The sequence below is a fragment of the Carcharhinus amblyrhynchos genome, chromosome 9 (assembly GCF_965287045.1).
Source record: "Carcharhinus amblyrhynchos chromosome 9, sCarAmb.v2.hapA, whole genome shotgun sequence".
NCBI classification, from domain to species: Eukaryota; Metazoa; Chordata; class Chondrichthyes; order Carcharhiniformes; family Carcharhinidae; genus Carcharhinus; species Carcharhinus amblyrhynchos.
Window position 1 is genome coordinate 99,664,239 of NC_137332.1, and position 15,764 is coordinate 99,680,002.

Sequence of the window (15,764 nt, forward strand, 5' to 3'; positions counted from 1 at the left end):
AAAATTGGCAAGCCATGTTCAGCTTTATAGAACATTAGTTAGGCTGCACTTGAAATATAGTGTTCAATTCTGGCCGCCACTCTACCAGAAAGATGTGAAGGTTTTAAGGAGGATACAGAAAAGATTTACCAGGATGTTGCCTGGCATTAGCTATGAGGAGAGGTTGGAGAAACTTTGTTTGTTCTCACTGTAACGACAGAGGTTGAGGGGTGATCTGATAGAAGTCTACAAGATTATGAGGCATAGACAGAGTGGATATTCAGAAGCTTTTTCCCAGGGTGGAATTTCAATTACTAGAGAGCACAGTTTTAAGGTGTGAGGGGCAAGGTTTAAAGGAGATATGTGAGGCGGATTTTTTACACAGAATGGTGATTGCCTGGAACTCGTTGCTGGGGCACGTAGTGAAAGCAAATACAGTAGTGACTTTTAAAGGGCGTCCTGACAATTACGTGAATAGGAACCAACATTGGAAAAGCAGCATCTGTAGGGTCCCAAACAGCAAGCTTGAAGTAGGAAGTGTTATTAAGTGCACACACTGTGGATGATGAGTTTGCCTTGTTTGAATTTGTCCTTTTTGGATGTGGGTGTTTTAGTTTGTGTATGATCAATGTGGAGTGGCACGATGGCACAATGCCAGGGACTCAGGTTCGATTCCCGGCTTGGTTCAATGTCTGTGTGGAATTTGTACATTCTCCCAGTGTCTACATGGGTTTCCTCAAGTTGCTGCAGTTTCCTCCCACAGTCTGAAACAGGTGCCAGCTAGGTGCATTGATGCAAACAGACAAGGAAGTGTGGGGACAAAGGAAATTTCACAGCAACTTCCTTGCGGTGCTAGTGTAAGTCTTACTTGTGACTAACCAGTGAGCATTCATATTAGCTTTAATTGTTATCTATACTTAAGACAAGATGCTTCACGGAGATGATGATTGAAACATTTAAGAGGTTCAGGCAAACGTATTACCTGATTCTAGCAATTATTTCTGTAAGTAAATGTAGTTGTTGAATCTATGTAAAGTTACTCTGTGGGCTAATCTGTGATGTATTTCACCATTTTGAATGTTATATGCTAAGCTGCTGGTAGAGATGTACTGACACTCAACCAGTGGAAGATTGCTTTAAAGTTTAATAATCTGAACTAGTTCTACCTTTGGAGTTGGGTGAAAATAGGGAGTTAAGTGAAACAGACAGCAGAGGCAACAAGGGAGAGTGCTGATTGGTAGGTAAGTGCTACTCTTGATTCTCTGCAACTGACTGTGAGTTCGGACTAAAATAAAACTTGAAAGAGGCATCACAGGTTGTGCTGCCTGGCTGATGCTCGGGTTCAGGATATCTCATCTGGACTGCAGAGGAACTTGGAGTGGAAGAGTGAAGATGCAGTTTCTTGTTCCATGTAGATACTAATAGGTAGCTGAGCCATGTGCTATTTGGCACAGGGTCACTAAGATTAGGGAGGCAAATGTGTGGCTCAAAGATTGGTGTCAGGGATAGGCTTGAAATCATGGGACATTGTCACCAGTATTGGGGAAGAGGAGACCTGTTCTGATGGGATGTTTATCATCTGAATGATGCTGGGAACAGAATCCTTACAAATCGTCAAACTAGAGCTAGTGAAGGGGTGGGGGCTGTGGGGTGTGGGAGGGGGAGGGGGGATTCAGTTGTATAGAGAATTAGAAAATCAAAGTTAAAGGAGAGAGTAAAAGTGCAGGTTAATGATGAGGGCTTTCAACTAGTTAAAGGAACTGAGGGCCCAGGAGAGGTTTGTGTGTGTCTGTGTGTGTGTGTGTGACGTAAAACAGGCAAAAATAGACATGTGATCACTGAAAAATGAGGCTGGAGAAGTAATAATAGGAAACAAAGAAATGACAGAGGAACTGAATAGCTATTTTAAATCATTGTTTATGGTGGAATGCACCAGTGGGATGCCAGATCTTCAGAAAGATCAGAGAACATAGGTGAGTGCAGTGGCCATCAAAAGTCGATGGTTATGTAGAAACTGAAAGGTCTTAAGATGGATATGGCACCTGGACCAGATGGAATCCCCCCAGGGTTCCAAAAGAGCTGGTTGAGGAAATTGCAGAGACATTGGCAGTAACCTTTTAGGAATCACTGGATGCAGGGAAGGTTCCAGAGGACTGGAAAGTAACTAATGTAACACTGCTGTTAAAGAAGGAAGGGAGGTACCAGATAGGAAATTATAGGTTGGTAAGCCTAACTTCAGTCATTGGCAAGATTTTACATTCATTTATTAAAGATGAGATCACAGAGTACATGGAAGTGCAAGATAAAGTAGGACTGAATCAGCACAGCTTCGTCAAGGCGGGGGTGGAGGGGTCACATCTGACCAATCTGTAAGAGTTCTTCGAGAAGGTAACAAGAAAGTTGGATAAAGGAGAACCAGTGGATGTGATTTATTTAGATTTCAAAAAGGTCTTTCACAAGGTGCCACATAGGTGACTGTTAAATGCATAATGAGCCCATGGTGTTAGTGGTAAGATCCTGGCGTCGATAGAGGATTGGGTGACTGACGCAAGGCAGTGGGTGGGGATAAAGGCCTGATTTTCAGCATGGCAGATGGTGACTAGTGGTGTGCATCAGGGGTCAGTGCTGGGGCCACAACATTTCACAATATACATTTATGATTTGGAAGAAAGAACTGACGGTGTTGTTGCTAAGTTTGCAGATGATATACACGGAGGGACTGGTTGTATTGATGAAACTGTTGGGGGAGGGGCGTGTGGGGTGGGTGGTGGAAGTGATGGAGAAGGACTTTGACATGTTAGGAGACTGGGCAAAGAAGTGGCAGATAGATTAAAATGTGGAAAAGTGTCAGGTTATGCTCTTTAGAAGGAGAAATGAAGGCATAGACTATTTTTTAAATGGGGAAAAGCTTAGGAAATCGGAAACGTGAAGGGACTTGGGAGTCCTTGTTCAAGATTCTCTTAAAGTTAATGTGCAGATTGAGTTGGCAGTTAAGAAGGCAAATGCAAGGTTAGCATTCATGTTGAAAGGGCTAGAACACAAGAGCAGGAATGTACTTGTGAGGTGGTATAAGACTCTGTTCAGACCCAATTGTTAGCAGTTCTAGGCCTTGTACCTAAGGAAGGATGTGCTGGCCTTGAGAAGGGTCCAGAGGAAGTTCACAAGAATGATGCCTGGAATGAAGTGCTTGTCGTTTGAGGAACGGTTGAGGACTCTGGGTCTGTACTCATTAGAGTTGAGAAGGATGAGCAGGGATCTTATTGAAACTTACAGGATACTTTCAGGCCTGGATAGAGTGGACGTGAAAAGGGTGTTTCCAATACTTGGAAAAATTATAACAAGAGGCACACCCTTAGGCTAAAGGGACGATCCTTTAAAGCAAAGATGCAGAGGAATTTCATCAGTCAAAGAATGATGAACCTGTGGAACTCTTTGCCACGTAAGGCTTTGGAGGCCAGGTCATTGAGTACCTTTAAGACAAAGATAGATAAGTTCTTGATTAATAAGGGGATCGGGGTTATGGGGAAAATGCAGGAGAAAGGGGATGAGAAACAATTATTGAATGGTGGATCAGACTCGATAGTCCGAGTGGTCTAATTCTGCTCCTATGCCTTATTGTCTTATGGTCTACCTTTTCATTTTATTGCTTCAGCTGAAAGTCAACTTCTATTTCTAACTTTTACATCCACTTAAGTGTTTTTTTCAGTAGAATATCCCGTACTGTTGAGTTACCCATCGGGGTAGGTAACCCGCAAAAAATAATACATTACTCGGATTATACATCAATGTGTGCATCATCAGCCGTAGAGGAATGCCTGTGCCCAATCATGCCATCTTACCAGGAGCAGCTGATAGTATTGAATTATATTGAGTATGTGTGTCGCTAACTGGAGTGGGTTACCTATCTCTAGTGCTATTCGCATTTGGGAGCATCTGTTAATGCAGATTTCTACTCCATTGGGATAAATCACTGGACTCAAAGAAACTGGGTAACCATGATATCACTGCTTTAGGTAATTGATCTCTCAAATGCCCATAACTTCCCACATTCCAACAATTGTAATCACTTTAAAATGAGCATATTTGTGATCATATTTGCATAAAAGTGCGTGCAGTGAAAATTAGTGCCTCCTGTTCAGCTACACCTTCTGAAACACATATATGATATTGTTTCAGTGGATGTGTGATAAAGTGGTTTGCTAGCATTTTGCCAGACAAAATGCATGCATTTGTAACACGTTGTAGCTATTCAGAGCGATTGAAGGTGGGTAATGTTATTCCACAGTGTCCAGTGTTGTGGTTAATTTCGTTGATAAGGGATTAATGACTTGAACTTTGAAATCAAACACAGGCTTTTCAACTTTTCAAATATGTCAACTTGAAATGAACTGTGATCAAATGTTGGGGGGACAGGAACACATTGCTTCTTGCAATGTTTAACTGTACAGAATGGGAAAATAAGAGACAATTGAACTTAACCCTAGTAAATCTGAAGCAGGATATTTTTCTAGGAAGAATGAGGAGGGCATTCATTTGTTAGAATAGCAAGTCAGATGAAGTCGGGAAAGAGAACGTTATTGGAATACAAATACATTGACTACTACGTAGATTGTTCATACTGTAAATAGCGAAAGAGACACAAGACTTTAAGTCTGGAATGAAATATGCAGAGCAGAACAGTGATGCTAAACCTGATCTAAACTGGGTTATACAGCATACAGAGCCAGTCAAGTAGTGCAAACAATATAAAGAAACTGGTAAGAGCAGAATGACAACTTGCCTGGATCATATTAAATATGCGTGGGTATACAGGAAGTAATTGATAGACTGCAGAAATATATTCTGCACCAAAAAAAAATTAGCGTGTGTGTGTGGTGCGAGAGTTAATTAGATCCTACGTAATAAAAAACTTTGATAAACAACATGCAAAGAGATTATTTCATGTTGTCAGAGATCATCAATATATGATTTTTTTTTAAAAGGATAGGATGCTCAGAGGGAATTGCTTAACGGAAGGTTTGGAGAAAATGTGCAACATGCTAACACAAAGTGATACGTTAAGAAGAGCTTTGGTAACTTCATGGAGCTAGAAAGCTAGAAAATAATATGAAGGAGAAATAAATATTGGATTATGAACTATTTTGATCCTTTTGATTTCAAATAATTTGCAAAATAAGCAAGCATAATTTGAGAGAGAAAAAAAATCACAACCAATGGTTTAGTTCCAGAAATCACTGTGTGGAACTGTACTGGAGGCAGGTTCAGTCGAGGCATCCAGGAGGACATTAGATAATTTCCTGAGCGGAAACAATATGCAGGAGTATGGGGAAAAGATAGCAGAATGACACTAAGCCATAATATGAGTTTTGAGGACCGTTGCACTAAATGGCATCCTTTTGCATTGCAACAATTCAGTTATCATGTAATATGAGTTTCAGCTGAAGAAAAATGAATATAGAATAGAGTGAAGCATAAAACGCAAAATGGGATGATTGGAACGGCAATATTGTACCTATTCCGTATATCCAAAACTACAATAAATAATGCTGTCTCATGTGAATTTGTTAAATGGGGTATTACACAAGATGATAATGCGAAGTGGTAGGATGAGTATTATTATTTCATTTAAACATCAGCCTCTTACACATCCAAAATGTTTTTGTTTCTCAATATCAAGTTTATTGTCAGTGTCAGGCAGATAAACTTTTTAATCTGTCTAACTCCAAACTTCTTTCTCTCTCTCTTACAGTTAACTTGCTGGCGATTGTAATTTTAACCTGTGGAAAATGTGGTCTCTCTAAATGCACCACTCGCTATCTGGTGGCCATGGCAACATCTGATCTGTTTGTCATTATCACTGAAGTTATACTGTGGCGGGTCAGGTATTATTATTTCCCACGGTGTTTCCTGGACTTAACACCTGTGTGTAGTGCTAACTATGTACTAATTCGGGCAGCCATTGACTGTTCTGTCTGGTTCACTGTTGCTTTCTCGTTTGATCGATTTGTGGTCATTTGTTGCCAGAAGCTGAAAACAAAGTATTGCACTGACAAAATGGCAACTGTGGTTCTAGGAACAAGTGGCATTCTACTCTGTTTAAAAAATATCCCACTGTACTTTGCATGGGAACCTGAAGAGATAATTGAGAATGTACCCTGGTTCTGTGATGAGAAATCAAGTTATTTCAGTGACCCTGGGTGGGTGGGGTTTGATTTGTTTGACAAGATTTTAATCCCATTTCTACCATTTGCTTTGATTCTGTTTCTCAATGCTCTGACAGTACGGCACATTTTATTGGCCAATCAAGTTCGTGAGGGACTGAAGAAACAGAGTACGGGACAGCATCACAGTGATCCAGAGATGGAGAACAGAAGGAAGTCTGTAGTTTTACTCTTCTCCATATCTGGCAGCTTTATTTTCCTTTGGTTGGTGAATGTAATAGAATTTTTATATTATACTGTTACAGGGGCAGATCCCAGTGAGTACACAGATTCTGAATACATATTTTCACAAGTTGGATTCATGCTGCAGGTTTTAAGTTGCTGCACAAACACTTTTATTTATGCAGTTACTCAGTCCAAATTCAGAGAGCAGTTGAAGGAGGTAGTGAAATATCCAATTACATCAATTATTCAATTAATCAATAAATAAAATAACTGAGATGATGTATGATGTTTGGTCAGTCATCCCACTGAAAGCAATATAACTGCAGTTGATGCCAAGCAGCATGCTTTAAAAATGATTTACCAATGGCTGATTATGTTTGTTGATATAAAACATGAAGGAATATCCTGTACAATTCGTTCTCTCGTTTTGCTGTTAGCACATAAGGTTTTGTGTTTATTAGTGTGTTTATTAAACAATCCCTAAAATACTTAATACGACAATTTGATTGCATCTATCCATCTACCAGACAGTTGGTTGAGCTCCTCCTGCTTTAAGTCTGATCATGGGACTCTGGGAAAACCATGATCATCCTCTTTTTGACATTGATAGTGATTTGTGTGGATCTTTTCAGTGAAACAATTTCTTCCCTGCTCCCAGATAACTGGTGTGGTATCATGCACAGACTTATGATGTTTTAAAATGGCCATTGTATGTATATTTAAATTTGATGGATCAGGCACTTACCCTCGACAGATTGTGAGGAACTCTTTAGGGAAGAATACGCTGGGGATTGATTTAGGTTTGATTGCCAGAACCCAACAGTGAGCAACATCCATATTCCAAACCTGTGATGCAATTGCCACATGTGACTACTTGAGCTTGGCTAGAGGTTTTCTCAGCACCTAATTATTGGCACTGTCAAGAGACATTAGATTTGTTTGTGCTGCATGAGCAGCAAAGGCAGATGCTAGCTGAGGAATTGGCCTGATTGATCGCTGGCAGGGGAGGGGAAACAAACATTTAGAGTTGTAACAGCCTCAGTGAAAAAAAAAAAGTGGCAACAGGCGTGGTGAAATGAACTCTGCCTGATCTAAAGGGCAGTCCCACATTGGGAAAAAAATGTTTATTTAAAAAGAATCAACTGCTAATTGCATCAAATAATCCAAAGGTTTGCACATGCAATCAACCGTTCAGGTTTCACAACTTGCGTGTGGAAAATCACTTTGTGGCCCTTCCTTTCCGCTTGATGATCAGCTCACTGAATTTGAGGCAAGTACCTCCCTGGTATCCCACTACAATGCTCTCTGCACTGCCCTTGTTTCAAAAATTCTGTCAGATCCTCGATGCACTGACGCACAACTGAAGGTTTACAAGCTGCATTTTCTCCTGGTCTGCTGCTGATAAAAGTCAGGCAAGCATTTATATTAAAATGATCCCAATGTACATAGTCGGTAGAAATTGCAATAGATGGTTTTTGTTAAAAAAAATGCAACTGGAACTCTTTTTCTATTTCAAAGTTGATTTGGTATCAATCAACAGATTGGAACAAGTGGTTAGATATTAGATTTTTTAAAACAATCAACAAAATGCAATTATTCTGAGAAATAACAATATCTTGACATTGGAATCACAGGTCAGTTATGAGATGGGTTTTATTTCTGTTTTCAACTTCCAGAAGAGCAGATTGGATGACAAAAAAATCTCAAATTTGTGTCACCACAGAGACTGTCAAACTTGCAGGGTGTGTTTTTATTATTAGAGTGAAGTTAACGTTATTATTTGTTATTTTCAGTCATGGAAAATAGAACATAGGACATTGCAGGGCCTGCGGCCCTCAATTGCAGGGCCTGCGGCCCTCAATGTTGAGCCAACCTGTCAAACCAATCTAAAGCCCATCTAACCTACACTATTCCAATATCATCCATATATTCATCCAATGACCATTTAAATGCCCATAATGTTGGCGAATCCACTACTGTTGCAGGCAGGGCATTCTACACCCTTATTATTTTCTGCATAAAGAAACTACCTCTGACATCTGTCCTATATCAGTTTAAAGCTATGTCCCCTTGTGTAGCCATCTCCATCTGAGGAAAATGCTTCACACTGTCCACCCTATCTCATCCTCTGATCATCTTATATGCCTCTATTAAGTCACCTCTCAACCACCTTCTCTCTAATGAAAACAGCATCAAGTCCCTCAGCTTTTCCTCAAAAGACTCTATACCAGGCAATATCCTGGCAAATCTCCTCTGCACCCTTTCCAATGCTTCCACATCCTCCCTATAATGTGGTGGCCAGAATTGTACATAATACTCCAAGTGTGGCCACACCAGAGTTTTGTACAGCTGCAACATGACCTCATGGCTCCTAAACGCAATCCTTCTACCACGAAAAGCTAACACACCTTATACCTCTTAACAGCCCTATCAACTGGGTGCCAACTTTCAGAGATCTATGCACATGGACACAGAGCTCTCTCTGCTCAACCACTCCACCAAGTAACTTACCATTGTCCCAGTACTCTGTATTCTGTTACTCCTTCCAAAATGAATTACTTCACACTTTTCCACATTAAACTCCATTTGCCACCTCTCAGCCCAGTTCTGCAGCTTATCTATGTCCCTCTGCAACCTGCAGCATCCTTCCGCACTGTCCACAACTCACCGACTTTAGTGTCATCTGCAAAGTTACTCACCCATCCTTGTATGCCCTCATCCAGGTCATTTATAAAAATGACAAACAGCAGCAGCACCAAAACAGATCCTGGTGGTACACCACTAGTAACTGAACTCCAGGATGAACATTTCCCATCAACCACCACCCTCTGTCTGCTTGCAACTAGCCAATTTCTGATCCAAACTGCTAAATCACCCTCAATTCCATGCCTCCATATCTTCTGCAATAGCTTACCATGGGGAACCTTATTAAACTTTACTGAAATCCATTTACACCACATCAACTGCTTTACCCTCATCCACGCCTTTGGTCACCTCGCCAAAGAACTCAAGGTTTGTGGGGCATGACCTACCCTTCCCAAAACTGTGCTGACTATGCCTAATCAAATTATTCCTTCTTAGATGAATATAAATCCTATCTCTGATAATCCTTTCCAAAACTTTGCCCACAACAGAAGTAAGGCTCAGTGGTCTATTTTCGGAAGACACTCTGGACAGCATCTTGTTCAAGGTTTATTGTCGCTCATCAACAGTGTGTCATGCACTTCTGAAAGGAATCAGAAAAACTTTTAGATAAGCCTTCTGAAGGATATGCGTCTTGGTCAGAATAAATCAATTGGGAGTATGAAATCCTGAAAAAATACTTTATCTACTGCTGAGATTTCATGTCCCTGACTCACAGGCAAAACATAAAATAATCTTGAAAGATTCAGAATGATTTTTAAAGGGTTGAACAAGGTTATTTTGACAGTTGGGCAACATTAAAAATAAAATGAACTTATTCGGCTCTTCGAGAAATAAATATTTTGAAAAATTAAATTACTTTCACGATGCCTGTAACATTGAGGACTAATGGGGAGGAACACAGCTTTAAGACTGCCAAGCAGATGGCTGGCATGCTGGTGACTAAAAAAGTCATTTAAAGGACAAACACTTTATTTTTAGATGCGTTTTAACTGGCAGACTGGCTGCAATTTTAAGAACGGAAATACTAAGTCAGAGAATTAAGGGAAAGAGGAACCCAAAACATGAGGAGTGAATGAAGGTGTGAAAATCCATGCACAATCTCTCAATGGGAAAAATGAAGAACACAGGGCTGATGTGTTTAAAGGTTTTGAGTGTGAATGGAAATCACTTCATATTTGACATTTAACGTTTATTTATTATTGTCACAAATAGGCGTACAACACTGCAATGAAGTACTGTGAAAATGGAATGGGGAGAATTGTTAACATTTTAAGGGGTACTAGAGAAAGTCAACCACTATCGTGGTAGGAGAAAGATTTTTGTTGTCCAGAGTAGATATTGAATGAAGACAGTCTGGCTAGCCGCCTTAATGCAGAAGTTAAATTAATTAATTTGGTAAAAGTGAACTAACCATTTAGTTTAAAACGGGAGGCGTGTTTGTACATGTGGTAGAAATATTATTCATTGCAGGTAGTCACTTTATTTAAGGGAATGATATAGCTCAATATTATCTTGATTCAATATTATCTTGATACAGATAATATTGATGTGTACTGTAGCTGAACAGCCTGCAGAATGTCAAGATGCAGAAGAAATAATAATGGGTCATCCTGGAGCATTTCTAGATTTTGTTGTAATGAGGTCACAAGGACAGAGGATGATACAAAAGAATGAGGAGTGAAGAGCTCAGGATGAGGGAAGTTAGATAAATCCACGTGAAACTATTCTAAGAGAGTTGGTTGAAAATGAAGTAAAAGGAGGACAGTTTACAAATATGCACCTTTGAAAGGGATTGATGAAATTACAGTAAGGAAAAACACAATTGAAAATAATTTATCAGAAATCTTACTTGGAATTAAAACCTCAGTATATTCCTGACTGTTATGATGTGAATAATCATGTATTGATGAGAAAATTGAGATCTACTGAAGTGAGTATGGATGTTAGAGAAAATGAGGAAATAAATAGTAATGTCTTGAGGAGAGTACATACTAAAGAGAAAGGAGCACAGGAAGTCTTAACGTGTGTCAAGATGGATAAATCCCTTGGACGTAATGAAGAGTATCTGAGGATATTGTGGAAGGCTAGGGAGGTAATTGTGGGTCCCCTCACAGAGATATTTGAATCATTTGATAATCATAGGTGAGGTGCCTAAAGATTGGAGAGTGGCAAATGTTATGCATTCGTTTTAAAAAAAAAGGGTTACAGGGAAAGCCCTGGAAACCACAGACTAGTGAGCATTACACCTGTCGTGGATAAGTTGTTGGAAGGTATTTTGACAAAGATCTACAGGCATTTAGAGACGCAAGGACTGATGACAAAAAACATGGCTTTGTGAGTGGAAAATCGTGTATCACAAATTTGATTGAGTTTCTTGAAGGTGTAGCCAAGAATGTAAATGAGGGCAGTGCAGTTGATGTTGTCTACATAGACTTTAACTAGACCTTTGAAAAGGTACCACACATTAGGTTGTTGCATAAGGTTCATCTCACGGAATCCAGGGTGAGGTAGCCAATTGGATACAAAATAGCTTGATGACAAAAGCCAGAGGATGGTTGTAGAGAGTTATTTTTCAAACTGGAGATCTGTGACCAGTGGTGTGCCTCAGGGAGTGGTGTTGGGTCCACTGTTATTTATCATTTATATTAATGATTTGGATGAGAATACAGGAGGCATGGTTAGTGAGTTTGCAGATGCAACCAGGATTGGTGGCATAGTGGACAGTGAAGAAGGTCATCTCAGATTGCAATGGGATTGTGATCAATTGGGCCAGTGGGCTGATGAATGGCAGATAGAGTTTAATTAAGATAAATGTGAGGTGATGCATTTTGGTAAATTGAACGAGGGCAGGACTGACTCAGTTAATGATAGAGCGTTGGAGAGAGTTACAGAACAAAGAGATCTAGGGATACAGGCTCATAGCTTCTTGAAAGTGGAGTCACAGGTGGACAGAGTGGTGAAGAAGGCATTCAACATGTTTGGTTTTATTCATCAGAACACTGAATGCAGGAGTTGGGACATCCTGTTGAAGTTGCACAAGAAATTGGTAAGGCCACATGCGGAATACGATATACAGTTCTGACCACTCCATAATATAAATAATATTATTAAACTTAAGAGTGCAGAAGAAATTTATTAGGCTGCTACTGGGATTTGATGGTTTGAGTTAAAAGGAGAAGGTGGATAGATGGGGAATTGTTTTCTTTTGGAGCGTAGAAGGCCGAGGAGTGATCTTATAGAGGGCTTTAAAATAATGAGGGGCATAGATCAGCTAGATAGTCAATGTCTTTCTCCAGAGGTAGAGGAGTCTAAAACTAGAGGGTATAGGTTTAAAATGAGGGGGGAGAGATACAAAAAAGGTCCAGAGGGACATTTTTGTTTTCAAGCAGAGGCTAGTGAATGTCTGGAACAATTTGCCAGATGTTGTAGTGGAGACGGGTACAAATGTGTCCTTTAAGAAGTGTTTAGACAGCAACATGATAAGATGGGTACAGAAGAATATGGCCCAAATCATAGAAACCCTACAGTGCAGAAATACATCATCTGGCCCATTGAGTCTGCACCGACCATAATTCCACCCAGTCCTTATCCCCATATCCCTACACAGTTACCCGATAATCTCTCTAATCCATGAATCTCAGGACACTAAGGGCCGATTTTAGCATAACCAATCAACCCAACCCACATATCTTTGGACTGTGGGAGGAAACAAGAGCACCCAAAGGAAACCCATGCAGATACAAGGAAAATGTGCAAACTCCACACAGACCTAAACCGGGAATCCAACCTGTGAAGCAGCAGTGCTAAACATTGTGCTACTGTGCCATCCCATGCGGCAAATGGGACTAGTTTAGAGGGTTTTTTTTAAAAAAAAAGAAGGGCCTGTTTCCATGCTGTAAACCTCTATTACTTTATTAGTGCCCACGAAAGATTGGGCAGCAATTCATGCAGATTGAATTGCCTCCTGCGTATAGGGATGAAATTCTGAGAAAACTCATGAAATTCTCTTAGGAGGGCATTTATGAATAGGAAAAACACAAGCAAAGATACAGTAAAAGCTACATAAAGACTTAATTAAATTTGGTTCTCTATGCCTTGCATGTCAAGTAATATGGCAATGACAAAGGTAATAAAGGAGATGTATTTCATTCACATTCTCGCTTTTGAGGAACCTTTTACAGGAGTGTTACTCTCTGTAGGGTCATTTTTAAAGCAGTACATGAGAATCAAAATGTATTAATGATCGTGGATGTATCCGTTGGGTTTGCAGAAGCCATGACATTAAGAAACATTACAGCAAAGATCGCAATAGGGAATTAAAAATATATTTGCATAATATGGCGCATAAAGCAAATAAAATTGGATCAAATGTTAAATGCTATGTCAGGATTATACAAGATTGTCATGAGTAGTTTAATAATGACCCTCCTTCCCCCTCCCGCCCAAGTATATTTAACATAATCACAGCCCAGGACAATTTCACTAATAAAGTGCATGTACACTATTATATCTGTAGAATCCCTTTTCTCTGCTGTCTGTACTTGCAAAATCCACCCACGTACACATCCAGGCCTTTATTGTTTATAAGTTGTGCAATGAAAACATTAGGTGTGTGCACAAAAAACCGTTGCTTGATTCAACAACCATTGCTATTGTGTTTAGTAACAGCTAACTTGCAGTAAATTTTAAGAGCTGCATTTCCAAATATAGAAGATAATTTGGGAAGTGGTAATAAGGTCATTTCTAATTCTTCTGAATTTGCTGTTGTAGGGGGAAAAAAAAACATTTATGGCGAGTGAAATATAATCTAAGTAGCATTTATAACAGGAATGATCAGAATTAAAAATGTGTTGGGATAAAATTAACTCCCTCCACCCCACCAGAGAATGATCAGGTCTCCCCTTGCCCCCAAGAATGATTGCCACCCCCCCGCCCCCTCAAAAGAATGATCGGGCCTTTCCCCACCCCTCACCAGACAATGATCTGCCCTCCTGCCCCACCCCGCCCTACCTCACTACCAGACAGAGAGTTTTTGCCAAGAATGTCTGTTTTGTGCTGAATCTGGATGCATGATGGAGATGGTCATGGGGAAATGGTATTAAAGTTGGGTGGGCAGTTCAATAATTCAATTCAAAAGCATGCAAACGCATTTAAATCGCCATTGCATCCGTTTCGGTTGCAAATCGGATCACAGCCATTCCTTGGCATTGGTAAAGTGAGAATCTGCTCAGATGTGGGCGCGATTTGTGTTAATAGCCTCATGCCCGACTTTACCATATTTTCAGGACCGCAATGGTAATATCGGGCCCTATGTGCCTGATTTTACCATTTGGTTCTACGTGCTGAATCTGGGCACAATTCAGATCTGACTTGCAAACCTGCCTTCAGGCACTCCCATCTGCACTCAACCTGAAAAAAAAACATTGTGTGTGTAAATCACGCAATGGGAGGTGTTTAGCACATCCAAAATGATCAAAAATCTGAACTGTGCATGATCAGTCGGAAAAAAAGTTGAAAATCGCACCTCTGTCACATCGTTCCCAGATGCAAAAGGCAGCCCAGGAGTGAAAAGCAGGAGAGATGGCCCCACAGGTATGATTCCACCCCCACAGCATCACTCTCCCCCTTATCCAAACACCACCCTCCCCAAGCTACTCAGAATGAATGCAAACCTTTGCCCCCTCCCTCCCCACACCCCCCTCCCCAGGTAGCTGACCCCCTGCACCCCCTCCTCCACCTGAGATCAATTGGGCATCCACCCCCCACGAGAATGATCGGGCCTCCCCCGCCACTGAAGAATGATGAGGCCTCCTCCCCCCAAACCCCCTCTCCCCACTCTACTACCCCCAGCAGACAACAATCGGGCCTCCCTCCTCCTGCCCCCTCAAGAATGACCGGGCCTCCCCCCGCCCCACACCCCCGACCAGACAATGATTGGGCCTTCCTCCTCCCAACCCCCAGAGACTGATCGGGGCCTCCACCCTAGAGAATGATCATTCCTCCCTCCCAAACCAGGCAACGATCTGCCCACCTCGCCCCACCAGACGATGATCTGACCTCCATCCTGCCCCCCACCAGACAGCGATCTACCCTCCCTCCTGCCCATCCAACAGAGATATATCTGACCCACCTCCTCCTTCCTCCCCTCCCACCAGAACATTTTTGGCCCTCGCTTCTCCCACCCCCCTGCTCCTCCGCCCCCCCCCCCATCAGAGAATTATCTGGCCTGCCCCCGTCCCTTCCCCCCCAGCTCCCCCCCAACATCTATTCAGCACCGATCTGAGTTAGAGAGCCACTGAAAGTGCTGAACTTATCTCTTCAGAATGTGGAGCACCTGAAACAAACCTTTGCTGAGCAGGTTTGCTTTGCACTGAATCTGGACGTGTGAATGTAATGGTAAAGGAGGAAATGCTGGTAAATTTGGTCAGGCTGTTCATTCATTCAATTTAAATGCAAGTAAATACATTTAAATCACTGTTACACTTGTTTCTGGCACAAATCAGCTCGTGACCATTCCCAGGCCTTGGTAAAAAGGCCATCTGCGCGGATGTGGGCACGGACATCATTAGTGGCCTCATGCCTGCCTTTACCACATTTTCACACCCAAAAATGGGCACAACGCGATGATAAAATCGGGCCAAGTGTCGAATTTTAGAGAGAGTCTGATAGGTGATTGCAAATTGGCAAGAACACAGTTAAAGTTAGCACACCAATAAGCGGAAGCAGTGCCTGATAAGAAAGAACGGACTCTTA

At 41.2% G+C, this 15,764-nt stretch overlaps 1 protein-coding gene across 1 annotated transcript; it reads left to right on the forward strand.

Moving 5' to 3' along the window:
• The first annotated feature begins 922 nt into the window (after positions 1-922).
• Positions 923-6,630, forward strand: LOC145348647 (putative G-protein coupled receptor 139). The gene is made up of 2 exons (XM_080196813.1): positions 923-986; positions 5,729-6,630. The coding sequence occupies exons 1-2, from the start codon at positions 923-925 to the stop codon at positions 6,628-6,630; spliced, it is 966 nt and encodes a 321-aa protein (XP_080052939.1).
• The last annotated feature ends 9,134 nt before the right edge of the window (positions 6,631-15,764 follow it).